The sequence below is a fragment of the Sander lucioperca genome, chromosome 18 (genome assembly GCF_008315115.2).
Source record: "Sander lucioperca isolate FBNREF2018 chromosome 18, SLUC_FBN_1.2, whole genome shotgun sequence".
Lineage (NCBI taxonomy): Eukaryota > Metazoa > Chordata > Actinopteri > Perciformes > Percidae > Sander > Sander lucioperca.
Genome location: NC_050190.1, coordinates 9,969,464 through 9,996,543, shown reverse-complemented (window position 1 = coordinate 9,996,543; position 27,080 = coordinate 9,969,464). Strand labels below are relative to the sequence as shown.

The following is a 27,080-nucleotide window of genomic DNA, read 5'->3' as shown; positions in this document are numbered from 1 at the left end:
GCCCGAAGGGCTGCAGCCTCTGCCGTGAAAGAGGCAAAGCAGCGGGTGTGGGAGAAGACATGGAGAAGGACTTTCGGTCAGCACCAAGGTGCTTCTGGAAAACCGTTCGCCACCTCAGGAGGGGGAAGCGGGGAACCATCCAAGCTGTGTACAGTAAGGATGGGACGCTGTTGACCTCAACTGAGGAGGTAATAGGGCGGTGGAAGGAGCACTTTGAGGAACTCCTAAATCCGACTAATACGCCCTCTATGGTAGAGGCAGAGCTGGAGGATGATGGGGGATTGTCGTCAATTTCCCTGGTGGAAGTTGCTGAGGTAGTTAAACAACTCCACAGTGGCAAAGCCCCAGGGATTGATGAGATCCGTCCAGAAATGCTTAAAGCTCTGGGTGTGGAGGGGTTGTCTTGGTTGACACGCCTCTTCAACATTGCGTGGAAGTCGGGGACGGTGCCTAAGGAGTGGCAGACCGGGGTGGTGGTTCCCCTTTTCAAAAAGGGGGACCAGAGGGTGTGTGCCAATTACAGGGGTATCACACTTCTCAGCCTCCCCGGTAAAGTCTACTCCAAGGTGCTGGAAAGGAGGGTTCGGTCGATAGTCGAACCTCAGGTTGAAGAGGAACAATGCGGATTCCGTCCTGGTCGTGGAACAACGGACCAGATCTTTACTCTCGCAAGGATCCTGGAGGGAGCCTGGGAGTATGCCCAACCAGTCTACATGTGCTTTGTGGATCTGGAGAAGGCGTATGACCGGGTCCCCCGGGAGATACTGTGGGAGGTGCTGCGGGAGTATGGGGTGAGGGGGTCCCTTCTCAGGGCCATCCAATCTCTGTACGACCAAAGCGAGAGCTGTGTCCGGGTTCTCGGCAGTAAGTCGGACTCGTTTCAGGTGAGAGTTGGCCTCCGCCAGGGCTGCACTTTGTCACCAATCCTGTTTGTAGTATTTATGGACAGGATATCGAGGCGTAGTCGGGGTGGAGAGTGGTTGCAGTTTGGTGAGCTGGGGATCTCATCGCTGCTTTTTGCGGATGATGTGGTCCTGATGGCATCGTCGGCCTGTGACCTTCAGCACTCACTGGATCGGTTCGCAGCCGAGTGTGAAGCGGCTGGGATGAGGATCAGCACCTCTAAATCTGAGGCCATGGTTCTCAGCAGGAAACCGATGGAGTGCCTTCTCCAGGTAGGGAATGAGTCTTTACCCCAAGTGAAGGAGTTCAAGTACCTTGGAGTCTTGTTCGCGAGTGAGGGGATAATGGAGCGGGAGATTGGTCGGAGAATCGGCGCAGCGGGTGCGGTATTACCCTCAATTTATCGCACCGTTGTGACGAAAAGAGAGCTGAGCCAGAAGGCAAAGCTCTCAATCTACCGGTCAGTTTTCGTTCCTACCCTCACCTATGGTCATGAAGGCTGGGTCATGACCGAAAGAACAAGATCCAGGGTACAAGCGGCGGAAATGGGTTTCCTCAGGAGGGTGGCTGGCATCTCCCTTAGAGATAGGGTGAGAAGCTCAGTCATCCGTGAGGAGCTCGGAGTAGAGCCGCTGCTCCTTTGCGTCGAAAGGAGCCAGTTGAGGTGGTTCGGGCATCTGGTAAGGATGCCCCCTAGGCGCCTCCCTAGGGAGGTGTTCCAGGCACGTCCAGCTGGGAGGAGGCCTCGGGGAAGACCCAGGACTAGGTGGAGGGATTATATCTCCAACCTGGCCTGGGAACGCCTCGGGATCCCCCAGTCGGAGCTGGTTAATGTGGCTCGGGAAAGGGAAGTTTGGGGTCCCCTGCTGGAGCTGCTAGCCCCACGACCCGTTACCGGATAAGCGGAAGAAGATGGATGGATGGATATTTCTTTACCGTAAAATGGTCTTTTATGAGGAGGAGCACTGGTACGGGTGAGCCAGCATGTCCTGACGGAACGTTTGCTGCGGGGTATACGATGGACGGCTGGGAGAAATGGCGTGTCGTGTGTCTCTCTGCTCTTTCCGTGGAGGACGTTGAGGATATCTACCTATTCGGAACCATGATAACTGGACTGCTGCTGATTGGAGGATGCTTCGCCCTGGTTTATCGAGAAATTAAAAAGACTTTGGTAGCTATCCAAAGCCCAAGGAAGCTGCCTGGCCTGACTGAAGCTGTTGAAAAAGCGATTATCAGTGTGCAAACTGGGACTATTAATCGCGTGATGGAATACAACATGGTAATGACCCGCGGCTTGGATACCATCATGAAGAAGGTCACTGATTTGGAAAGAAAAATTGACCAGTTGAACAGTTGAACAATAGAATGAATGTTTAAATTAGAGCAGCCATTCGTGTAGACCAAACAAATTTATTCTTTCGGCCCCCTTATCCTGAACGGCCTTGCCAAGGCCGTTTCTTGAAACAAACAGTCACCCTGTTGGGGCTCTGCAAGCAAGACGCTCTTGGTTCCTCCCCCGTCTTCCCCACTGCCTGCTGATTGTCGTATCGGTTCTGGACTGTTCAAGGGTGTCTCCACGGCAACGTGCTGTGTTATCACTATAACATTCTGCGGACTGACACACTAGTGGGGCTGCCGGGCTGTGAGTTTCTCAGCAGGCCAAATGCCCCCCCCCCCCCCCACCCTATACCCCCAGTCCCACGCTTTCGCCGCTAAATGTGCAACTGTACATTTATGTTATGTTATGTTCAGCAGTGCAAATGTACTGTTTGTGTGCTTACGTGCTGAGGTGTTTTTTCCTGTTCCCACACTGTTCTTATCTTTATGAGGATAGTCTGAGAGTTGCTTTTTTTTCCCTCTCCTCATCTCATGCTGTATCTGTCCCTGCGAGAGTTAAGAGAGAGTTGTGATGGCGCCGCATATGGCGACTCGGTGTGTCTGTACGTGTTGCTTTAATGTGACATGCACCTACAACACCAGGACAAATTCCTTGTGTGTGTAAACGTACTTGGCAATAAAGCTTTTTCTGATTCTGATTCTTCTTTTAATGCACAGTCCCATATTTAACAACACTGAGTGTCATTTGCTCCCATTCAAATCATTCCCACTCTATTGAGTCTATTGACTCAATTGACTCTATTTAAACAGTGACATAAGGTCTCCTCTCATCTAGGTTTATTGTTCAATGAGCATCTTCATCCTGCTAGTCCCAGGTTCGATGGCACCCTGTCAGTCCCATCAGGATACCACTCTAGACCAGTCACTTCCAGGTCATTTGGCTTGCACAGGTGACTGGTGCTGGATGATTAAGATGTGTGTATGGGCTTGTGTGTTAGATACAAATAGAAATAGATTAAGGAAAGAGGAAGATGTTTTAATTTTGGGCCAATTTTTTACGGTATTGTCCTAATTGCAACACAAGGCCTCCCCGTGTCTGTTTTCCCAGATGTTTCAGAAAAACTAATAAATGGGAAACGTTTCATCAGATGTTTGTGTGTGCTCTGTGTTACTGCAATGTGACAACTCTTCATAGGGCACTTCCTGATTAGATTACTGTATGAGCATGAACTGACATGCTGTTTGATTGGTGAACTGGCCGCCCTGAGTGTCGCATGTGTCGTAACATTATAGACCCTGTCCACAAAGCATATTTGTCTACCCCTGCTGCGTCTTTTGTTTTCCTTTAGTTTGAGAATTTTACTCATTTGATAAACATTAACGCTCCATTTAGTGATGATGAATTTACAAGATTAAAGTGTGTCTTATGTGTGATAGAGGTTGTACTCTATGGTACTGTATTGTCAGAGTGGTCATGAATAGTATGAAAGGCTCATACAGTAGACATCCACACGTTGTGCAAACAGACGTGTTTCTATTACCACACAAGCAGCCTCTCCTCCAGCCATGTTCTTCACTCCTCTTTACTCTGTGAAGATAACGTTAGCCACGGCTTGATTGGCCTGAATTTGCAGAGAGGCCTTCTGACCCAAAAATAAATAAATATGCCTATATTTTTAATAACAATCAGGAAAATACAATATGCTGATCACATTTCCTGTATGAATATATTAGTCAATACACCATTTATTCATGGTCAAAAATATAGATTGGGACCTAAAATTGTTAAATAATTAATAATTAAAAAACGGTATTAGTAAATTGTAAACAGGCCTACATTTTTAAATTAAGATCAGCTAAGAAAACCATATACAGTATAAATTATATATATATATATATATATATATATATATATATATATATATATATGCCTATATTTTTATATTATGGTCAACTAAAAAAAATCTTGTCTCTAAAATTCTAACTTTTCAATTGTATATGTCAATGCCAGTAAGTTACATTGTCAAAAGATACAGATTGAGACTTTAAAAAATGAATACATATATTATTTTGATAATATAATATAAAAAACTGATAAAATATAAACATAATATTCTAATATTCTTCTTCTAATATTCTAAGACATGATTTGTTAACAATGTTAACACAGCCCTATCAACTCTTGTTGATTTATTTTCAAACAGGGAAACACCATTGATAATGTTTGTATTGTATTCATTTCGGAAATAGATGACATGTTTTTTTCAGTGGATAACCTTGCCTGATGAAAGTATTCAGCCCTCATTGAAAACTGCGGAATGTTGAAGTGATAATAGCTCTCATTCTGAGCGTGACACCTACAAGCTGTCTATTGTTTGCCTCCAGTGTTTGTCTAGTTAAAAGCTTAAAGGTGCACTATGAGTTCCTGCATTACGTTTCTTCTGTTGATGTTCCAAGTAAATACCAAACAAAACGGAGTAGGCTCGCCCCTCCCCCCATGTTTCCGTAACTGTCATGACTAACTGACTAACTGTCACTAACCCCCACCCCCTCCCCCAACCATCTTGTCGGTGATTGGCTGGAATGAGGTTTTGTTGTATTTTGGTGCACAGCCTGTGCCCCCAGTGTGTGTTTGACGTTTACGACCCTTGTGTTGTCTCCCGATACCCGGTCCAAATACAGTCCAAAGGTTGATTACTGCTCCTTGACCTTGGTTCTCCTCCTGAAAGATATTTCTTATACAACTCTTTTATGTCTGTTTGTGTTCAGGGGGAGTGTCGTTATGAACAGGAGCTTCTTCCTTACCTCCACAAAGCGGATGCTGTTGGCCACGTGAAGAAAGGGCAGAAGAAACAGAAAGGCACAAAGACCTGCACTACAACTACCAACAACAAAGCCAAACCGTCTCACTCAACGCTGTCTGTTCTGGAATGCATTGACGATGAAAGAGATTGGGAAAAGACACTAGGAAAGAGCACAATTTCCACATTTGCTGTGGCAAAACAAAGTCGTCCTGTTGAACATGATACTGAGGCGGCTTATGATATCATCACAGATCACCCAGGACCTGAGGCAATTTGTCCTCTTCCGTCAAACAATGACTGTCTAGAAGCTGACTTGGACGATGAATATGCCGTTATTAATGAGGATGTCATGGAGTCAGAGCATACCGTTTCAGACAAAATCTCACAATGTATTACAAAAGTTGATGAAGATGTTGAACTTCAGGGCATGTTCTACCTTCCTAAATGGGATTCAGCACCTCCTCCCTCCTTTGCTAAATTTGTCCCAGGAAGAGAACAGAGTCTGCAGGTGATCCTTGCCAACGTGGCAGAGCTCCTGTCCCGATCTCCACCATCACCGACTGTAGATTTAGAGGCCCACATGGCATCACTTCCTTCCTCTCCTCAGAGGCCTGATCAGCCATTTCAGGTCAACTTTACCCTGGATGTGGATGACGACGATGACGATGAAGAAGTGATAAGTGGCCATGACAATGCCCCCCTGAGGGCGGACCCAGACGAACCTCCAGTTGTTAAAGAGGACAGTAAAATGTATCATGAATGGCCTCACCAGGAGGAGCAGCAGAGTGTCAGCAGGGGCAATATAGCAGCACATAGTCCGACCTGGGATGAGGTTTTTGGGGAGAAAGAAGGGAATGACAATCATGATATAAAAGATAACAGCAGAGAGACGGACAAGTACAAGGGAATGAACAGTAAGAATGATGGCATGGCAGAGGAAGAAGAGAGTTGTTGGGACGATGTGAGGAATGAGGAAATGCCTGACTTAACACATGGAGGTGTGAAAGACGACTCTCAGTGCAGAGCTCACATGGACGTGAGCATGGATCTGTTTGGGGATGACGAGGCCTTCCTGCAGATCACCATCCCGGACATCTCCACTCCTGGCATCACACCCAGGACATCCCCTAGTGCCGGAGACATTGCTAATAGCACAAAAAAGATGTCCAACGCTTCACACATGCATACCCCAACACACCCATTTAGGACTATACACACAGCTGAAAGCGCAGGTAGATTAAACACAGCACACACAGATGATTTAGCACGCACAGAGCACATAACTCATACTCCGCATGCCAAGCTGATAACTCAGAGCGCAAATACCCACAGCACTACAGAGACAAAACACACAGCAGCACCAAGTAAACCTGCAACAGGCAATTCAATGACGGACAAGGCAATTACAGCTCATTGTAAATCTCCCACAATGCCACAAAACACTGAGTCATTTGACAGCTCCCACGACTACTTCTCTGTCAACTTTGACCTCGGCTATTCACTGGAGGATTCTGACGAAGCGGAGGAAGAGGCTGTTCCTGCTCCGTGTATGTCGACCTCTCCACAGCCTAAAAAGCAGGCTGACTCTACGGCGTCTTTGCCAGCCGTCTCCAACTCTTCCACTCCCTTCAGCTTCCATAGAGAGAGAATGCCTCCGCATTCCAGTGGATCCAGGTTATCTACACCAAAACTGCTGTCAGAGCATAGGAAGAGAGAAACGTCCTCTCTTCTGGCTCTGCCTTTGGTGTCTAAAGGTGGTGAACTCCCATCTCCAATCCCATCACAAGGAGCTAGGCGGATGCTCATGCCTGGCTACACCGGGCCTCACACCCCGTCTTCAGTCCCCAGCTTAAAACCGAGACGACTGGAGGAGAACTCCCCTCCTCATCCAGGTTGGTTTACCTTTTAAAAAAAATAGGATTTCTAAACATCAAATGTCTTTATATTGGTTTACTTTGTTTTGCCTTGCTCCATTTTTCAACCTGCTGTCGAGATCTCTGCATGTTTCTATCTGACTCACCTTCTTTCTTAGGGGAGTGTGACAGTGACAGTGAGGATGAAGTCGTGGTTCATAAAAGAAGACATCAGAACAAGGTCAAACTCTTGTCATCCCCAGAAGTGGTGAGCAAGGCCTGTCGATATTAGAGCCGCAACTAATGATTATTTATTTTATTATTTTATTCATCTGCTGATGTTTTTTGATTATATCATTTGTTCTATAGAATGTCCGAAAATTGCAAAACATGCGCCCATGGTGATTATCAAATGTCTTGTTGTGTCCCGAACATCAGTCTAAAACCAAAAGATATTCAGTTTACTATCACAGAAGAGTAAGAACCAGAAAATATTCACATTTAAGAACCTGGAACCGGGGGGGGGTCGCTGCTGATTGATTTTCTATTTGAAAATTCGCTAATCCTTTCCCTTTATAATTTTGATGAGATACAAATAGTCTATGTTGTGGTAGAAAAACAACGACCAAGACAGGAGATATCTGATTCAGACGGCTCAGGCTGCCATCATTTCCAAGGTACCTGCAGTTGTCATGGCAACCAGCTTGCAAGCAGTTAAGAAGCATTTGTAGCTCCTGAAATGTCTTGGCAAAACATATATTGATACATCTCTATGAGAATCACATACCTTGCACTGTTTACAAGTAATGTGTGTGTATATGTGAAATGTAAAATGTTTTGTCTCTGCTAGTCAAAGATCTCCAGTGATGTGGACTCCCCTGTGGTTGTGAAGAGGAAACGCACAGTTGCACTTAATACTGTAAGATTTTCTTCATTGGCAGTAAATTACACCACATGGTTCAACTTATTCAACACTGTGGATTTGATATAATACTTTCACTCTATGCATTGCTTATAATAATTTCCTCAAGTCCTAATGGTTTGATAAAATGCAGCTTCATGAACCAGTATTTGATGAGCTAGTTCTTCTCATTTGTCTCCAGTCTGATGAAATGCAGGGCGAAGCTGTTTCTGATGATGATTTCCAGAATGAATCTGGGTTCACACGCACAGCCACATCACACGGGGCTGAGAGGCAACGAGTCCAACGGGGCAAAGCCAAGGTCTGTGTGACAGCAGATGGCTCTGCAAACCCATCTGAATCTGAAATATATCATTTATTTCTCATGTTTTCATGTCACAGCATGCAATGAACGGCACCTGTGTAGATACAAACGCAGCTCTTAGTTTCTGGTTAGTGGAAAAATTTGAATGTGTGTGACTTTTTGTCATAACTACAGAGTTGCGAGGGCAGAAACTTAATTATAATGTATATAATTTTTAGTAAATCTAATCTATAATTTTTTGCAAATCTTAGCCCCATTCTCCTATGTTTGATCTTTATTTGTGGAATAACTGATTTGTTTTTGGACCACTTGGTGGCAGCCGAAACAAGTTATAAGTTAGTTTGAAGTTGATATGGCGAACATATATATACACATCCAGCAGTTAAGAAGCAACATTATCATTCATTTAGAGTCGTCTTTCTGGCCACCTGATGAATATATATATATATATATATATATCTTTAGCTGTTAAATGCTCCACTATGTTCACCAGCTAGATGCTTACTTTGTCTGTCTGCCGTTAGGTGCTGAGCAGGTTGTGTACAGTGGGTTTTAAAGTGCTCATATTATGCTTTTTGGCTTTTTCCCTTTCCTTTATTGTGTTATATATCTTTTTTATATACCCTTTCACATTGTCACATTGTAATTTGATACATTGTTATATTAAAAATATAAATGAAAAAAACTTTAAAAACACACAAAAAGTAGCTGCTGCTGGTTGTCTCCTTCATTCAAAATACAATCATAAAACATTTCAGACCTGTTTTACTTCTGTCCGAAAATGACACCTCCTCCTCACACAAAAATGTCAAGTCTGTAAATATTTGTCAGACACCGTCAGCATCCATCAACCTTGACATTTTCCATCGTTCCTCTCTCAGCACCCCGTATGTCGAAAAGGGCGCCAGTTCCTGGATGAAGAAGCAGAGCTGTCGGAGGAGGGGGCAGACATGTCATCTGATGAAGAGGATGGAGAAGAACAGAACCATTCTCTTGAAGGCTTTGTGGTTGACAACACACACTTCTCACAGGGACTGAATGGTACAACACCATGGTTATGTGTGATTTTTTTATTGTACTTTCAGTAGATTATATTTCAAATCTAATCTCAATCTATTCACTGAGTTAAAGTAGGCTGAAGGAATTGTGCCATACTATTACACTTTCTGTTTGTGTCCATCTATGACAGACTCGGAGATGCAATGTGTCTACCTGAAGTCAGTGAGAAGCCCTGCAGTCCAGGGAAAGTTCAAAATGTCCTACAGAAATCATCACAACATGGACATTTTTTCTCAGGTATATTGTATATTTTATTCTTATCTTTATTTTTACTCAATGCAAATAAAAAAAAAACCTTGAATTACAAAGAAACCAAATACAAAGTAGTTTAGTTAACTTTTAGTCTAATTGTTGACTCCAGTCCGTGTTTCTAACTTTGGCTCCCAGGTGCCTGAGATGGATGAAACATATGCAGAGGACAGCTTTGTGGTGGGAAGTGAGGTAGAGGAGGTGGGGAGCAGCGAGGAGGAGGAGGCTGAAGACATTGAACTTATGCCCGAGGACTCGTATACAGAGGGGCAGAGGCAGTATGCCACCAGGCGGCGTGTTTTCCTGCACAAAGCCAGAGTCGGGGCCGGCGGTAAGCCTACAGCTGGATCTGCACCAGAGCAGAGAGCTGGGGTGAAAACCAAGCGCGCCCGTGTCATTCGCATTGATGATTCTAGTGAGGAGGAGAAAGAGGAAGTTGGTAAAAAGAAAAGCCACACAATAGGAGAAGGTGTTGCTGTTCCCTTGTGGCCAAAAGCAGTACAGCCGAAGCCCAGCAGGCTGCAGCAGCAGCAGAAACCAACCGCCTCATCATCTTCATCCATAGCATCCAAGGTCTCATTGCTGAGCAGGGCACAGAGGTGCTCAGTGAGTGAAGACCAGCAAAAGGAGAGGTAAAGAAATTCTCATATTGTAACACACACACACAAACACAAACATTCATCAACCACTAGACCTGAGCATCATTTTCTTTCTCCTACAGGTGTCGCCAGAGGTTAGAAAATCAGCATTTGCTCTCTGATGAACTAGACTTTGCTGAGTCAGAGTTGCTGTTATCCTCCAAGAAACAACCCCAGGTACGTGCAAAGAGGACACATATACAAACCCGTCTTACCCACGTCTTACCCGTGTGAAAGTAAGACGTAGAAAGAAGGTAAACTGAGTTGTTAAACCAGACACATGGTCCCTCAAACATACATGCAAGTCAGTAAAACTTTGAATAAACTACATTGAGGTTTTCCTCCAGGTCCAGGCACTCCCTGCCACCTCCTCAGTTCCACAGACGTCCTCTGCACAGGATTCATCAGTCCGTGAGCCCCCTGCTCCATCCGGGCCTGTTTGCATTCTGGTGGACAGTCGCTGCATCAGTAGTGGAGTGGAGCTGATGACCAGCCTCCGTCAGCGCCACGCAGCCACTGTCCACATTTGCTCACTGGACGGTAGCTACTTCATTGTCAGCAACCGCATGGCAGTGGATAGGCACAGCCAATCGGACCTGGCCGCGACGCAGAACCGGAAGCGCTTGGCTGAAAGAGTGAACAGCTTGCAAGGATTGTTTGAGCGCGTTTGTTTGATAGTGGAGAAGGACCGAACCAAGCCAGGTTAGTCAGTCTGTTGATTTGATGACTTAATAATGAGCCAAATTTGAGTTGAAGATGTTGAAGTTTTCACTACAATTTGATTTACTTTGTTCTTTATGATAACTGTCACTGTCACAGGCGAGGCGTCACGTCCGTTTCAGCGAACACGTTACTATGACAGCACTTTGACAGCACTGGTGCGTACCGGGGTGCGCTTGCTGTGGAGTGATGGTGCTGAAGTGAGTGCCGGCTTGCTGGCAGACCTGGCACGGCTGGAGCAGCGTAAAGGTCAGGGCATCGCTGTCCCACTGGAGGTCAAAGGGCAGCACAAGCAGCAGGCCCTGCAGCTCTACCTGGGCCTGCCCTCCGTCAGCTACGTCCATGCCCTCAGCATGAGCCACAACTTCAGGTCAATTGCCCAACTCATAAACAGGTAAAGTGTGTGTGTGTGTGTGTGTGTGTGTGTGTGTGTGTGTGTGTGTGTGTGTGTGTGTACACACACACAAAACGTAACAGACAAGAGCAGATAACTTCTTTCCCCTCTTGTTTAAACAGCACATCTCCTCTTACCTTCTTTTGTTCGTCCTGCAGCTCCATTGAAGCCATACAGAAGGGAGGCTGTATGACTCGATCCAGAGCCGAGGAGATCTACCGCTTCCTGCGCTACTCCTGTGACTCCTTCTTAATGAACACATCAAAAGCAGGAAAAAGCAGCTAGCAGGCCAGAGGAGTAACACTGTAGGAAAACCACAGTTTGAAATCTATGCCTCTTTTCCTGTTTCTGCACTACTTTCTTTCTTCGCTTCCTCTGTACTTCTTTGTTTACAGTCTCACCAGGGACCAGAGGATGACAGTTACTATGCTATGTACAGTAACTGTTCTATCTGAAGTTGAATCTCAACGAGAGAAGCCTTCTTGCACAATAAGTTGAAGGGGAGCACCACTCAACTCAGTTGGTATGTTATATAATACCACGGGTTTGATGGATACTATACTTTTATGCTGTATTTAAAAACAAATCATTTGGGTGAGAAGTGTTTCCCTTATTGTTGAGCCAATACTGTGATCATAAGTAATCAATATTTGATACACTTGAATAACTTATTTTGTCAAAATAATGGATACATTTGTTAACGGTACTCTGAAAGAAGTAAATATGATAAAAAAATAAACAGTGCTATTTTTATACATTAGTGTCAAAGTATTTGTGAGGTCAGTCTCTCATTTCATTCATATTTCTTGGTTTCTCTAGGTTCACTTACTGGACTCACTTAAAACAACTCATCCATTCATTCATTCTCATAAATATTGTAATGCATAGCTGTACCAAGAACTGTCTTTCAGAAACATGAGAAAAAAATGTGACTTTTATTTCACCATTCTCTCAAAGAACTACATAGTGTGCATGCTGCTTTGGTGCAAGATATTGTACATATGTAAATGCACAGAACGTGAAGCAGCATTAGACAGTTAAAGCAGCCCTTTTACAAAGATATTAACAATCATGCATCATCCACTGGTCCAGTCAGACTAACCCAGACAAGATAGAGAACTAAAGTCTTAACACAGAAAAATACAGGATTTTAATTAAAGGATGACATGAAAACACCAAATTCACAGTATGTACAACATTATGTCTTTGGACAACCCCAAAGTGGTTTCAGACCAGTCTAACATCTGCCAAATTGATAAGAAAAGTAACAGCAGCAGCAGTTTAGAACTGCAGACATGAAGACGTGTGCTGTCTACACGCAGGGAAAGTAATAGCTCCAGCAATTTTGATACTTGTGTCACCTGTAGGTAGGTTTACGAATGCATTTTTTGTGCATGAATGCATTTTCAGTGTTTGACATGTTATAGTTTACATTTTAAACCTACAAAATGTAAAGCGTTTGTGAACTCGAGCAGCTGTTAACTGGGTAAAGTACATCTTGTAGGTCACTTGGCTCTGAGTGACACTGTGTCCTATAGTGAATGTCCTGGTTAATATTGAGAGGGAAGCAGTGGGGTCCTAACCACATTTTGCTTGGCCAAAGATTACTGACAAAACTTTTAGGTTCAGATTTAGAGACAGCAGAATCTGTAGCGAAATAGGTTGGATCTATCTTTAGTGCTGAACATTTGAACTTCAAATGTGAGCCTTACAAAAATCTGTTTTTTTGGCAGAATAGTAAGCTCTTAACGTGACTATTTCTCTACAAAATAACACTAGTGTCTTTGATGATCACATGTCTGAAACTGTCATAATAATGTTACAAGTGCATAAATGTTTAGAGACAGATGTAGTAGAAATGTACTTTCTTTAACACACAAACAGCAGCTACAAAATATGCAACTGTATCAAAGAAGGACAAAGTGTGCAGCTGAAAAGGTTTAAAAGTGCAGGCGCTATTACTTCCTCTGCCTCTAGGTGGCGCAGGCTAGTGTGTACAGAACTGGTCTGACAATGACACAGCTCCCCCTTGTGGAGGAAGTGGAGCCTGCTAAACATTGTGCATCACATCTACCAACAAGGAGTACAAGGTTTAAAAATACAATTTGGATTATTAAAAGCCCACTTTTAGCAAGCCGTCAGCTTTGCTCGACAACAGAATCTTGCATCAGTGAGAAGTACAAAAAATAAAATCTTGATGGCCAAAAATGTTTTTAACTGTACATGTGCTTAATAGCATACCATAAGGTGCTTTCTTTGGACACTGTATGATCCAGAACAAAAAGATTTTAAAACCGCACAAGATTTGGTTTTAGAGAATGATTGTGTCATAATTCAAAAAAAATTATTTAATATTTACGTGATTATTTTGTATCTGACTGTATCTAAACCATTTTTGTCATACTGCAATGGGCTAACGACTATTTTCACTATTTAAAACTTCAGACAGCATACACACCCTGAAACTAATTCCTAGGACTTCTCATAGGAAAGTTGAACTACATGCAACCTCAGGAAAAGGAATACAACAATATCTATATGAATGTACATGTATAAGGCTTTCTTTGTATTTGTAACCATTACGTTAAGATGCTGAAATGCTGTGTTCACATATATGGAGGTAAATAGTCAGGGGATGACTTGACCTGGACACAATGGAGAGAACATTATGGATTGGTCAACCGCTTAACATTTCAAAATGTTTAAATCTTAAAAATCACATTAATTTCAGTAATTCAAATTGCAAAAATAAACAGTTAAAACAATGCATTCATGTTCACAAACATGCCAAACTTTGTAGACTATTTTTGATAATTAATAACTAACAGAATACTCTACAGGTTTAGGCATGTGTAATAGTGGGGACCAGTTAACATACCCCATTATGACCTGAACACAGCATTAAAAGACATTCTTTTATTCAACATTTTAGGAACATCTGTAACTGTCACTGTACATTACTGTAACAGTCAAGTTTCCTAAAATACATAAAACTTAAAATGTGTACAAAAAACAAGTACTTTTAAAAACCATATCATATTTACAAGTGCCGCCTTTATCTTAAAATATATATTTAAAAAATACATGTGGTCACTTGGCTGAAGCTCAATTGGCTTACCTAGGATCAGTTCACCTTTCTCATAATGGACATCAGTTAACAGATCATAGACCTGCATGAAGCTGCAAATTTCATCTAGATTTGCTGATTGTAGTAGTGCTCACTGCTGCACAATGGCTCACATGCTAGTTGGCTGTGTCTGTGGCTGCAGAGGCTGCAGCTGAACAGACTGCAGCTCAGAGTCCTGAATGCTACACTCTTCTCCCTCACGCATGTACAATAAAAATAGAGTCACAGTGGCAAATGTGGTAGCATTCACTGGAAATGCACGGAGCAAAGTGGACGTGAGTCCACGTGTAAACACCCTCCAGCCCTCTTTCTTTAAGCTCTGTCTGACACAGTCCATAATGCCACTGTACTGGTGGACACCGCCTACCCCGTCCGCCTGAAGACGCGACTTGATCACATCCACGGGATAGGTGGAGAGCCAGGAGGCGATGCCAGACATTCCACCAGCAAACAACAGCTTGGGGATCATGTACGGATCCTCTGGCTCACAGCCCAGGGAACGTGTCAACACGTCATAAGCGAGAAAGTACACACCGAAACCAGGTGTCTCACGCATCAAGGTGGTCACCATGCCACGATTGATCCCTCGGATTCCCTCCTTTTTGTAGATTCTCACCAGACAGTCCAGGGAGTTCTTATACAGCTTCCTCTTAGACTTCTTCTCTCCGGTCCCTTGCATCTGCATGCGTGTCTTCGCCAGCTCCATTGGGCAGCAAATGACACACTGGATGGTTCCAGCAGAGGCTCCAGCCAGGAACTGGTTGAGAGGTGTGTCGCGGCCAAGCTTGCGCATGGCGTTGCCCTGGACGCCAAAAACTATGGCATTGATGAAGGTCAGGCCCATCATTGGAGAGCCGATGCCTTTGTACAGACCGAGCATCTACAGACACAAAGACAACAAAGATTACTGGGACCAATGAGGAAACACCGTTGTGTTGCATTAATATCTCCACAGAGCCCAGCAGATCGTGATCATTGATCATTTGTGTGCACAAATTAGGAATCAATTCCTAGAAATTAATTAACCATACGGATACTGCTAAAACAAAAAAAGTGTACAGTCAAATATTATCTAGCCTGCTGAGCCCTTGTAGCTCTAATAATTAAAATGTGCCAATTAGGGCTGGGTACCATTCACATTTTTTCTGGAACTGATACCAGTACCTGGAATTCGGCTTTGGTAACCAATGGTACCTTTTTCTGTACTTTCCCTGTAAAATTAATTACAGTTGTAAAAGTAATTTCAAATCCTGTTTATCCTATTTCCTTAGAACATTGTTATTTAGAAGATTTTACACTCCACACAAAATAAAAACCCTCCCAAACCATCCCCTCCATTAAATCAAATAAGTATTCATTTCTTAGACTGCAACTTTAATTATTCTACTCCTATCTTATTCTATTTTAGCCTGTTTATATTTTCTATATCTATTTTTAAACTGCTCTTTAATGTTTTATGTAAAGTGTTTTCAATTGCCTTGTTGCTGAAACGTGCTATGGAAATAAAGTTGCCTTGCCTTGCCCTACAACCTCCACAGATAAGCTCCCGCTTACAGGTACTGAAATTTGGTACTGTTTGATTTATCGTGAATCAGTCCTTGGTAGTACCAACGTAATTCGTTAGTACCCAAATAAGTAAGTTCGGTACCCAACCCTACTGCCAATATGGATGTTTGTCATTTAAACTAATTCATTTTTTACAGCTAAACAAACAGGGGAACAATAGGATTTAAACTTTGAAATTACCACTTAACATGTTCATATTGTATTGTAGGAGGAATACAATCCAATACCTCAATGTGAAACAGCCATGAGAAATTCACTGAGACCAAGCATACTCCACTTAGCTCAAATGGCACGATGTCCAAAGCTTTATTTAGCCCATGCAGGAACAAGGTCCTCACTGACCCTGGCTAACAGACGCACCTCCGCCCCCTTTTACACGCTATGTTAGGAACATGCTGGCGGATCATGGGCTGATGCCTGTGCTTAGAGATAGGACTATAACTGGCCACTTTAATTACTGCAGTGACCATTCTCAACCTTGGCATAGTAGGCAGCACATGGTCAAAGTTGCACACATTACTTAACAGCCATGATGTGTTTAAATGCAGCCTAAGAAAAAAAAATATAGTAGTACTACTATACAAGTAAAACATTAAGAGGGATTTACAAGGAACTTACCGACTCCTGGCGTATGATTGACTGGAAGCAGTGATATGTCCCTCGGTACAGAGGTTTGTCCACATTTTGAACTTGAAGCCTCACCTGTGGATGATAGCCTTCATGTTAGAGTCGTATGACAGAGTAATAAGGCCAATAGCAAGGCCACAACTACAAACCACATATTGTAATACAGGTTTAAAGGGAAACAAGCAGAGCTTTGAAATGGTTCTTTTCAGGGTAGAACAAATATGCTTAGGGGATGCAACATGGAGGGAGAAAAAAATTAACCGAGAATGAAGTGAATGAAAAACTAATTGCCTTCTGTGTTTTATATTTCTGTAGCTCAAGACAAGACATTGGGTGAGAGGGGGAAAAAAAAAGACCTTGACCATACTTACTAGGTCACATATCCATGGAGAGGTTGTTTATTTCTCTCTCTCATCTACAACACAGTGACACTGCTGCTGTTAAAGACAGCCTCTCCCAGACGGAGAAATTATATTAAAAGCAACTTCAATGTACACTGAAGTTCAGAACAATACTTATATATAGTACTTGCTTGCTGAAAAATACTGACATTTTTGGGAGACGGCACATGAGCAAATTATCTGTTTAGAATGAAAGAAATGCACAAGTATAACAGATACACAATTTGCATGAGGAAAAACAAAGTGAGGTCTTTAATAATAATAATAATAATTATAATCCTACAGTAATCAATATCCCATTCCTCTTGCTCAATTATCACATTCCTAGTCAAGGCTGACTGTAACTTTAGATTATCTGGGTTCAAATTCAGAGTGGTCTGACTTATGACTTTAACAGCAAAGTATTGGATCATGCCATTGCTTAACATGGGTAAATAGTGAAAAACGTGGATGAAACAGACACCCACCTTTACAGTGTCAAATGGATGTCCGACCAAAACACCAGCAGCACCTGAAAAACAAGAGGCAGAATTTTATAATCATATTGGAAAATACTAATTAAAAAAAATCAAGTGGCTCATCTCTCAACAGCAAACAGCCCTTCCCCCTGAGACTGCGCAGAGTAATCAGGTGGTCACTGCACTGTACCCTGTGACGAAAGCTTGATGGTACCCTGTCCTTGACTTGACTGAAAATCCAATATACAGCAGTTACTTCTGGCGTGTCATATTAGGACCTATTAGCCAAGAGGTATTTAATCATTAGAGGCATCCAATCTTCAAATGTAACACACTTATACCCCATTGTAGATGACCTGACAACTTATGCATACATCATTACTGATATAGTACTGTTGATTATCAACACTGGAATACAAAAGGCTTTTCAATAAAACTATTTATTAACGGCATTGTGGTGTAGCACTATTGCATGGACGTTCATAAAAGTATCACAATTCTAATATACTTTTCTTAAGCTTATGTTTACAAATGATACATGCACCTCCCTGTTGTTACTGGTGTAACCAGCTTGCATTGGAACAGGCTTTGGCATGTATGAAAAAGTGAATGAATAACAAAATAGTCTATTTAGTAGTGGAGTGAATCCAGAGTAGCTTTAGTGAAATATATATTTCAGAGGCTGGTGTCAAGAGATAAATTACTAAAGACAACAAAACTCTTAGAACTTGCTCTCTAGACAAAACTATGATATCATGAGGGCCTGTGCTCAAAAGAATGAATGAATGACCTTTATTTTCATTATAGTCAGGTACCGTACAAGGACATTTCGCAAGGCTTCTCTGAGTGGAGTTAAACTAAAACAAATACAGTTAGACTGTCTGGGGTAGTTTGGGAAAGCCTGCTGACAACATTCCCAAGGATTTGTGGTGAGGCTTTGCTGTGAGCTACCTCCATTCAAACAGGAAGACATGAACTAAGTCAACTTTAGGTAGCCCTTTTCTCATGAGAGTTACTCCCCAAAGATGAATGTGTGCTTTACACGCAAAGTAGCGATTTCATGAATGACAACACAGAACATAAACACCACTCCCTATGTGGGAGGTACAGGTATGGAATGTTAACTTCACAACCTTAGATCCGGGATTTCCACAAGAGTTTAGAAAAAGAAAAATATTGGATTTTGAGTCTCTAATCTGTCATTGTAGTTTGGTTATAATTTTTCTTAGACGTGGCAACTGGGGACAAATCACTACCTTTACAGCTTGAACTGTCCACGCGTTGCTTGACTGTAGGGGGGGGAAATGAAAGCCGGCTAAGGCTAATGCTAGCTTCAACTTGTTAACCAGTGACTAGCTAACGTCAATACTGGCTAATTACTTACCTCCTATGCAGCCCGCAGCGAAGTCCAATGCCATTCCCTCAAATATCTAGCTAAAGGTTGAAATGCGTCAAGCTAACTTGGTGGCTACCAAACGTAATTCACAAGCCCTTAAGTGGGTACTTTGTTATAAATGTCACGGAATATGTCTGAACTTGAGTATTTAGCAAACTCTGGCTTGCTGTTAAGCCAAGCTTTTTTTTTTTTTATCGCTAAACAATATCCTCTTTTGGCTTCCAGACGTTGCTGATGCTGAGCAAACAGAAGATTTCTTCCGGCTACTAATAACCACACGGACTCGGAGCGTGGAGCCTGGTTGAAGGTGTAACAGATTTATTGCTGATGTGTCCTCACGCTCACTACTAGAAGTGCTCCTACTGCCAAACCTTTCTATTTCTGTGCCCTTTTTTAAGGCAGCCCAATCGGATTGCTTGTAAGAAGACAACTCCCCTAGCGGATGCTGTCCGCCCCTCGCACCCATTGGCTGCTGGCAGGTGGAGCAGCAGAGGAGAGTTAAATCTATCATCGCTGCTCCTACAGTCGCCACCGTCAAAAAAAATCCAACAGTGTTATCATGGTGGTCGTAATCAGCATGAGTGTCCAACTAGTATTCTTAAACAGAGTGATTCGAGAGCCATGTAAGCATACCGTGCCATACAGTAAATTCAGGATACATCATACTGCTGTGCAGTGGGGGGAAATACAATGAAACAGCCCTGCAACCAGTGTTGGAAAGTAATTAATCACATGCACTCAAGTACTGTACTTTAGAATGTTAAAGTAGCGTTACCGTTTTATGCTACTTAATACTTCTGCTCCACCACTACATTTTGGCAGTATATAAAGTAGTTTAAATAAGTCCCACCTTTACTAGCTGCAACATTAGAAATTTTACACAATAACGCATTACTAATTAGAACCCAGTAATCAAATATTATTCTGAAATGTGCCGTTTTGGCACTTTCAGTATATTTTGATTTTAATACTTTTGTACTTACATTTTGAAATCATGACTTTTACTTGAAACCGAGTACTTTTATACTGTGGTATTGAGCTATTATTTAAGTAAAATATCGGAGTACTTCTTCTACCATTGAGCATTTGTAGGAACTGCCAGAGAAGTGCTGATTTAACTCTGGTCATTTTGAGTACATAGTATGTAGTATTAATGGTTGTAAAGCATACTCTTTCTAGTTATTTATTATTATTTACATATCCATCCTTGGAAGAACTGGAAGATACAACACACCAAACAACAAAAGCAGAGGCAAAAACTTATATCGATATTGTGATATGAGACTAGATATCGTGTTAGATTTTGGATATCGTAATATGACATAAGTGTTGTCTTTTACTGGTTTTAAAGGCTGCATTACAGTAAAGTGATGTACTTTTCTGAACCTACCAGACTGTTCTAGCTGTATTATTTGCCTTTTCCCCACTTAGACATTATGTCCACATTACTGATGATTATTTATCTAAAATCTAAGTGTGAAGATATTTTGTTAGAGCACCAATTGTCAACCCTAGAATATTGCCGCAATATCGATATCGAGATGTTTGGTCAAGATTATCGTGATATCTGATTTTCTCCATATCGCCCGGCCCTAATCCAGACAAAAGCTATCGTTTTATTCTTGTTTTTTAATCCTAGAATAATGTTAAAATGCAGGTTTTACTGTTGTCTCCAGCTGACAGGGAGAAGGTGTGTATGCAGTGTCAGAGCAGAGGGTTGCCTATTTGAAATTCACAGCAGAAGCCCAAAAGCCAAAGTACCATGGCCCTATCCACTGTCTGCTTACCTTTGCCCATGAAGAAGCTCTGGGCCTCTACAGGGGAGCCCAGGCCCTGGCTCTAAGAGATGGACCCCTCTTTAGATAACAAAATGTCAATCTTGATGTGTGGAAATAATGGGAAAATTGACACTTTTACTGTATGATCATAAGTTATGTTTTTGGTTCTTCAAGTACAGTTTAATTTTTAGTCTGGGCTTTGGAGAAACTTCTTTACTTAGACCATGCTAAGAGTAAGAGTTATCTTGAGTCAACACCCTTTTGCTGATAACAAATACATTTGTTTTAGTTCCTTTGAGTAAGACATTGCTAGCCTCTTTATTTGTATGTGCTCAAACATCTCATAATATAAGCAGATTTTGCAACAATGTACATTTGTACTGTTTTAATTGTCATTCATCCTGAACTGATGTCAGGGAGTGGAGAAGGGCTTGTGACGTTACAGCAGCACTGCAAACACAAACACTTAATGAAAACAGATGTGTACATTTGGTGCAGAGTGAAGCTAACAAGTAGCATGCCAATTAGCATAAAGGTGAGGGCAAATGCCATGCTTAGTTTGACAGAGACACACAACACTTCTCCAGTAATTTACATTTCTCTCCAGTCCTGATGCAAACTGTGTGAGAAAATGGCCCTCTTCCCGTTACAAATTACAATAACCTTAACAGATGGATTGATTATTTGCTCTTGTACTGAAATTAGTAACATGATGAACTTTGGCATCTCAGTTGCTCAAGCAGACTAGAACTTAAAATTTAAAGGTCTGGGTGTCATGAAATGCTTGACTGTCTCATCTGTGACTTGTTTGCGTCGCTCTTGATGCTGCGCAATCATTGGCTGCAAAGTCTCAATCAAAATCTTCTTCAGTTCTCCCGTTAGGAGAGCTCCACTTGTGTAATCCTGTAGAGAGGAGAAGAGTTCAAGGGAAGTTACAGAAAGCAGAACGAGAGGCAAGGTCGTAGAGCGAATAAGGAAAACAGATGAAAAAGTGTGATTAGCAACAGAAATAAAGTTTGGAAGATATCATTTGTTTTCTCTGTTTTTCACACCCTCACCTGTCTGATCTTCTCCAGCTGTTCATCATCCTCCAGGAAGAAGGTCAAGTACATGAAGGCAACGTCTACGTCTGGGTTTCCACCATACTTTCTGTGCTCTTCCACTGTGTCTTTCCCCCCCGAAAATGCATGTTTGTTGACCTGTGAGTAATGGTTAAACAGATCAGTCAGCAATCATAGGCAATTTAAATCTGACTAGTAACTACTGATAGTAAAGGGCCTGTTCCATTTCATTCATACATACTGTCAAATTTATTAGAACTTTATATCAATGCTGGAGTGAGTCGCATCTTTAACGCTGTCATTTCTGGTTTAAAGCTGAATGCTAACCCTAAACTATGACACATTAATAAAAAGGTGATGGTTGAAACCAAATAATGCAACCCCGTAAACGTAACGCTTAAAAACAGCATAACGTATAAAATAGTAATGATTGTCAAAGCTTGTGCGTTAATTAAATAGTAATTCATAAAATGGAATAATGCAACTACGTTAACGTCAAAGCTCGTATATAGGCAATTTAAATCGATTGACAGTAATAACTAGTAATAGTGGCACCTTGTTTTTGAGCTGCTTAGGTGTGTCAGTGAGGAAGATAGAGGAGTTGGCGTCACTGGCGCTCATCTTGGTCTGCGCCCCCTGCAGGGCTGGGAAGAAGGTGGAGTGCAGCAGGGCTGGTTTGGGATAGCCGATCCTTGGAGCTACATCACGGGTCATCCTAAAGTAGGGATCCTGGATGAGTGAGAGGAAAGACACAAACACTCATACTCACACTCATTGTGAAATATGATGCAAGTATTTAGTATTGTCCATAGGGATGTTTATAATTAACCATTTAACCGACATTAAGAATTTTGATCGATTAATAGTTAATAAGTTAAAAACAATATTATTAAAAAAGAAAAGAAAAATAGGCTATACAATCCATTTCTCAACTGCTAGTTAAAGTGGCAATACTTAAGGCTAACTAACTGATTTTTTTAGCCAGCTAGCAAACAATGTAACGTTTCATTAAGGACTACAGAACAGCTGGAAATGAATGGTGGTCAGCCTCCCAGTCAGGTGAACAGGGACTCGTTGCCTGCTTGTCATAACTGTTAATGATCGGTTAACAAGGGTTGGCTATTATGTAAGGAAAAAAAAACCTAAATTAGCATTCCTAATTGTCATCTATTACTGTAATGCTGTCCTGACCTGGTCTATGGCGCAGGGGATGAGACACTGTATATCCTTTCTGCCTTTGAAGATCTGTGGGAAAGAGCTACTAAAGGAAGGGGCTGCCTGGATGGCTGGGAAGCTGATCTTTCCTGAATGGATAAAAAAGTATAGAAATCATAAAGAACCAACAATGTATTCACAATCATACTTCAGGATCAGGAATAATATAATATAATGTAACAAAAACCACAAACACAGCATGACACCGGCACATTTTGTACATCGAAATGAAACATCAGTAACATTTTTAGCTACTATGAAAGCAATCACAGAATAATTTGTCTTTTAAAGATGTCTTAGTCATCAGTTGTCTTACCAATGCAGTCACTGTCTGTAAAGCCAAAGATGCCTTTGACCTGGTTGAATGTCACATGCTTCTGGATCTTTACCACATTTCTGTAGAATTCAGGGGTTGCACTGTAGACAATACATTGAAGTTAACACATTAAAAAACAAAACAACTCTGACTTAAATAAAGACATTCTATGCTGTTTATGTGAACAAATACCTTTTTTGTTCCCATAACCAAATACCATCGTTCACATTTATTAATTTTCATTAATAAATATGGCAAGGCGTCTGTGCATGTTAGGAAGCCTCAGGTCTGCCTGGTAGGAATATAAAGATATTTTACCCCATGTAGTCGAGGTCAGAGAAGATGAAGGTTTTGTTGACATCAAAGCCACAGGCAATGATGTCCTTGGCATTTTCCACAGCGAAGCGGTGGCAATCTTCTAGTGTTAGATCCTTCCACAGGTACTTCTCATCATCAGTCAACTGGATCACCAGGGGGATGTCAAACACATCCTGCAACCATCTGCAACAAGGAAGTAGGTTTCAGTTCTAACTTCATTCTCATAATTTAAGATGGCGCCTTGCTGATGTAACATTTAAACTAGCCTTTAGTTAGACAGCTCTTTGGTATTAATACATCAAAGAGGGAGAACTCACTTGGTGAAGATGAAGGGAATGAGGTGACCAACGTGCATGGCCTCTGAGGACGGACCTCTGCCAGTGTAAAGGTAGAAGGACTTGTGCTTCTCATACGCATCCAGTACCTGCTGCATATCTCTGCCAGAAACAACGATAAGAGAGAAGTGATACACTGATGTGTCATTCCCACATGAACTCTCATCATCATCCGTTTGACTTAGTAGGAAAATCTGAATGAAAGGTCAAAGGTTCAGAGTGAATATTTTTATGCTATGATGCTGCCCTTAAAGAAGTATTTTACCACTGGACAGGGGGCTTTTGATAAAACTGGGCTGTCTATGCAGTAAAATGGCGCAAACCAACTTTTTAAATTGGTGCTACATGGCCAGCGAAAAAAACAGAAAAGAAGCTGTGATATTCTCTTTCGTTTAAAAAGGTAGAAAACCTCCAACTACAAGAATGCACTGCACCGCACCAATAAACGCTCCCGCTGGTGGGTGGCGTAATGTGAGCGGTCAACGACTGGTAACAAACTCTTCTTGTATTTCAGCCAAACAGCGCACTAAAATATGTTTCTGAAAGCATTTTACACAGGAAAAAGGCAATACAGTAACAAAATCTTGTTACTGTTACTTTGGTTCGGTCTGAGTTTGAGAAAGAGAGCCGGCTATTTCTCTCGATCCGCTTGTATACTCTTTGTTTCCGTATGCGGAAGAACAGTCTGTAGGGCCAGCAGCAAACCCGGAAAAAAGTGACATGTTTTGCGTCAAATGCATCACTTGGTGGTTGTCCTGCTGGCCTGTGAGGAATGAGATCTCGGCACTGGTTAGAGGGAAGCTCAACATAGTTTATTTACACATACTACCGACATAATTATGATACAAAGCTGGTTGTTTATCTGCAGGGTATACCTTTGAGAATTACTGAATGACTATAGATGCACCACACGATCACCCATACACAAATAGTCAGGAATTAGGAAAACATGAAGAGATCACGTAAAGTTCCTAAAATGCTGACCTGTGTGAGAAGAAGATTCCTCTTCGTAGAAAGCGGTGAGGCTTCTGTCCCGAGACTTTTTCTATTCTGTCCACCAGCTCCTTGTCAACTTTACTGCTGCCAAACCTTACTGAAGAAAGTCATGACACAATGTAAATTGTGTTGCTGTTGTAGAGCTTAAATTACCCCATGGATGGAAATAAAAAACTGACATTCATATTTCAACAAAGTTAAAAAATAAAAAAAATATACATTTGCCATAGAACTTCAGCTCTTAAGTGAATGCCACCCTTGAAGCTTGAATCTTACCTATGAGTTTGTCATAATCCACTCCCTTGGCGTTGCTAGTGGAAACGTTCCATGGGTCAACTGTATCTTCATCATCAGCGCCATCTGCTGCTGGCCCATTGTTGGGGACAACAGAGTTTTCTGAGGGCGGACAGCCTGCTTTGTAATCCTGACCTGTCATCTGTTTGTAGTCTACTTTCAACTTTAGCAGCAACTGAACAGCAGCATCAATTTCAGCCTGAGGAACCCAAACACTGCTGTCAGATAACACACACAGATAAAAGCAGGCCAACAGAATCAAATGGCACTGTAAAATCTATTCCTATATTTTAAAAGGGTCAGTTCACCCAAAATACATAACTATGCAGATAGCTTTGGTTTCAGTTGGCATATCTGTTTCTAAGATTTCTCTGCATCTCCCTAATGCAATGGAGGTGAATGTATTTTGTGGTGCTTACAACATTTAAAAACATATATTTAATATTATATAAAAAAATAAAAAAAATTCAATAGCCATGGTTGCTATGCCATGGTTGCTATGCAATGTCCAGGTTACTGTGGAAAATCCACAAACGTCACTATGAAAAGTTTTAAATGGAACTTTTTACCAATAGTTGAAATAGTCACTGTGAAAACTTTTGACAGCATGTTCTGTGGATTACCCAGAGTAAAGGGACACGGCTTTTGAAAAAAATATGTTTTAAATGTCAATTTTTAGTGCTGTCAGTTAGGGGTATCACAGTGTATGTAGCTTTATATCACAATATTGACATATTTTTTATATAACACGTTTTCTGATAATCAATTGACAATTTAATAATGGGTAAAATAACTAGACAGGAATGGCTAATCCAATAAATGAAATACCTTACAAATAAAAGTACATTACACTGATGCAAAAATCTTGTCAAAATCAGTCCAGCTCACTGATTTGCAACATTGCTCACAATAGTCGAATACAGAGAAAACAGAGATAAACAGCTACCATTGTATAAACTGTATGGCAACATCTCTGATGGTACACAAATGTCAGTAACAGTTTACAAGCACTTACTTTATCTGCTTTAGCTGTTTTCAAGGTCCTGACTTCGTCTCCTTGTGCTGTCAGTTTCTCGTAGAGCTCCAGTGGACTCTTGGCTCCTTCCCCGTCTCCCTGGCAGTCCGTCATCTTCTTCACACCTGCCAGGTAATAGTAATAAAGAGGTTCAAAGTAATTGCTGACCAAATTTATAACATAAATGAAAGCAGCATGTTCTAAATAGCACATAGTATAACATTTACAAAATTACTGAGGTTTTATCTGCTCTAGCATTACTGTATCTCCTTCCACAGCAGTTGAGAATTGTCCCATATGTGAACATACCACAGCTAACATGGTAAGTTAGACCTATTGAGCTAGCTAATCGTCTGATATTACCTATATATTTACATCACGCTGTCGTATTTCATAAATGATAAAATTATTAAAATTACATAAAATACAGTTAGCAAATGTAATTCATGATTAAATAAGTGACTAGCCAGCATACCGTACAATATACTTCACACACAGCTGACAGATCATTCAACTTGCATCAGCCTGAGCGAGGTAGTGTTTGGATAAAATTATTCCCAGGCAAACAGGCTTCTTCAAATGTTCCGCTATGAATAAATAACTGGAAAAGTGCCACCTTGGAAAACTCTGTTTACTGAATTTAATACGCAGACGGTTTTCTATATTTTGTCATCTTAATTTCATAGTAAATCCACCAGTTAAACTAAGTGTAAATACGTTCAATACGGTGTATATCGGAGGATTTAGGACAGCCGCTTCTGTTCCTACCGGCGGTTTCAAAATAAAAGCGTTTACGCGTAAACATACCGATTAACATGAGTAGACACATCGAAACAACTTTTATTTTGAAACTCTGCATCATCTCTAATGATTTTGCGGGATTTATTTTGGACCCTTTTTTGTTGTTGAAAACTCAAAGGATCAAGAAACAGGTGCTACAGGAGCAGCTTTTGTTATTCAGAGGTGGAATGCCCAAGCGTGTAAGAGAACCTC

General features: G+C 41.6%; 3 protein-coding genes across 5 annotated transcripts in view; 1 reads left to right on the top strand and 2 right to left on the bottom strand.

Moving 5' to 3' along the window:
- fancm (FA complementation group M) overlaps positions 1-11,939 on the top strand; it is a 54,440-nt gene extending 42,501 nt beyond the window's left edge. The window contains exons 14-24 of the mRNA XM_031281693.2: positions 5,011-6,937; positions 7,078-7,166; positions 7,749-7,817; positions 8,002-8,121; positions 9,006-9,165; positions 9,314-9,420; positions 9,571-10,064; positions 10,154-10,247; positions 10,418-10,772; positions 10,890-11,184; positions 11,343-11,939. Coding sequence (XP_031137553.1) covers positions 5,011-6,937; positions 7,078-7,166; positions 7,749-7,817; positions 8,002-8,121; positions 9,006-9,165; positions 9,314-9,420; positions 9,571-10,064; positions 10,154-10,247; positions 10,418-10,772; positions 10,890-11,184; positions 11,343-11,469 — 3,837 coding nt within the window. The 3' untranslated portion in view covers positions 11,470-11,939. The remainder of the gene's footprint in view (positions 1-5,010; positions 6,938-7,077; positions 7,167-7,748; positions 7,818-8,001; positions 8,122-9,005; positions 9,166-9,313; positions 9,421-9,570; positions 10,065-10,153; positions 10,248-10,417; positions 10,773-10,889; positions 11,185-11,342) is intronic.
- Positions 11,940-12,100: 161 nt separating this feature from the next.
- LOC116037773 (mitochondrial basic amino acids transporter) lies at positions 12,101-19,411 on the bottom strand. Of its 2 annotated transcripts, XM_035994459.1 has the most exons (5): positions 18,748-19,410; positions 17,373-17,416; positions 16,876-16,919; positions 16,496-16,579; positions 12,101-15,191 (listed from the first exon to the last, which is right to left on the bottom strand). In XM_035994459.1, the coding sequence occupies exon 5, from the start codon at positions 15,189-15,191 to the stop codon at positions 14,421-14,423; it is 771 nt and encodes a 256-aa protein (XP_035850352.1). In that variant the 5' UTR covers positions 16,496-16,579; positions 16,876-16,919; positions 17,373-17,416; positions 18,748-19,410; the 3' UTR covers positions 12,101-14,420. The 2 variants fall into 2 exon arrangements, with proteins under 2 accessions (XP_035850352.1, XP_031137639.1); XM_031281779.2 differs by lacking the exon at positions 16,876-16,919 and having other exon boundaries at positions 18,748-19,411.
- Positions 19,412-20,907: 1,496 nt separating this feature from the next.
- On the bottom strand, positions 20,908-26,819 carry LOC116037812 (tryptophan--tRNA ligase, cytoplasmic). Of its 2 annotated transcripts, XM_035994453.1 has the most exons (12): positions 26,563-26,819; positions 26,088-26,211; positions 25,055-25,271; positions 24,767-24,875; positions 23,765-23,884; positions 23,448-23,630; positions 23,130-23,230; positions 22,790-22,902; positions 22,154-22,327; positions 21,596-21,736; positions 21,234-21,440; positions 20,908-21,138 (listed from the first exon to the last, which is right to left on the bottom strand). In XM_035994453.1, exons 1-11 carry the CDS (start codon positions 26,595-26,597, stop codon positions 21,282-21,284), a joined length of 1,476 nt encoding a protein of 491 aa, XP_035850346.1. In that variant the 5' UTR covers positions 26,598-26,819; the 3' UTR covers positions 20,908-21,138; positions 21,234-21,281. The 2 variants fall into 2 exon arrangements, with proteins under 2 accessions (XP_035850346.1, XP_035850347.1); XM_035994454.1 differs by having other exon boundaries at positions 20,908-21,440; positions 26,088-26,212; positions 26,563-26,639.
- Between the last annotated feature and the right edge of the window lie 261 nt (positions 26,820-27,080).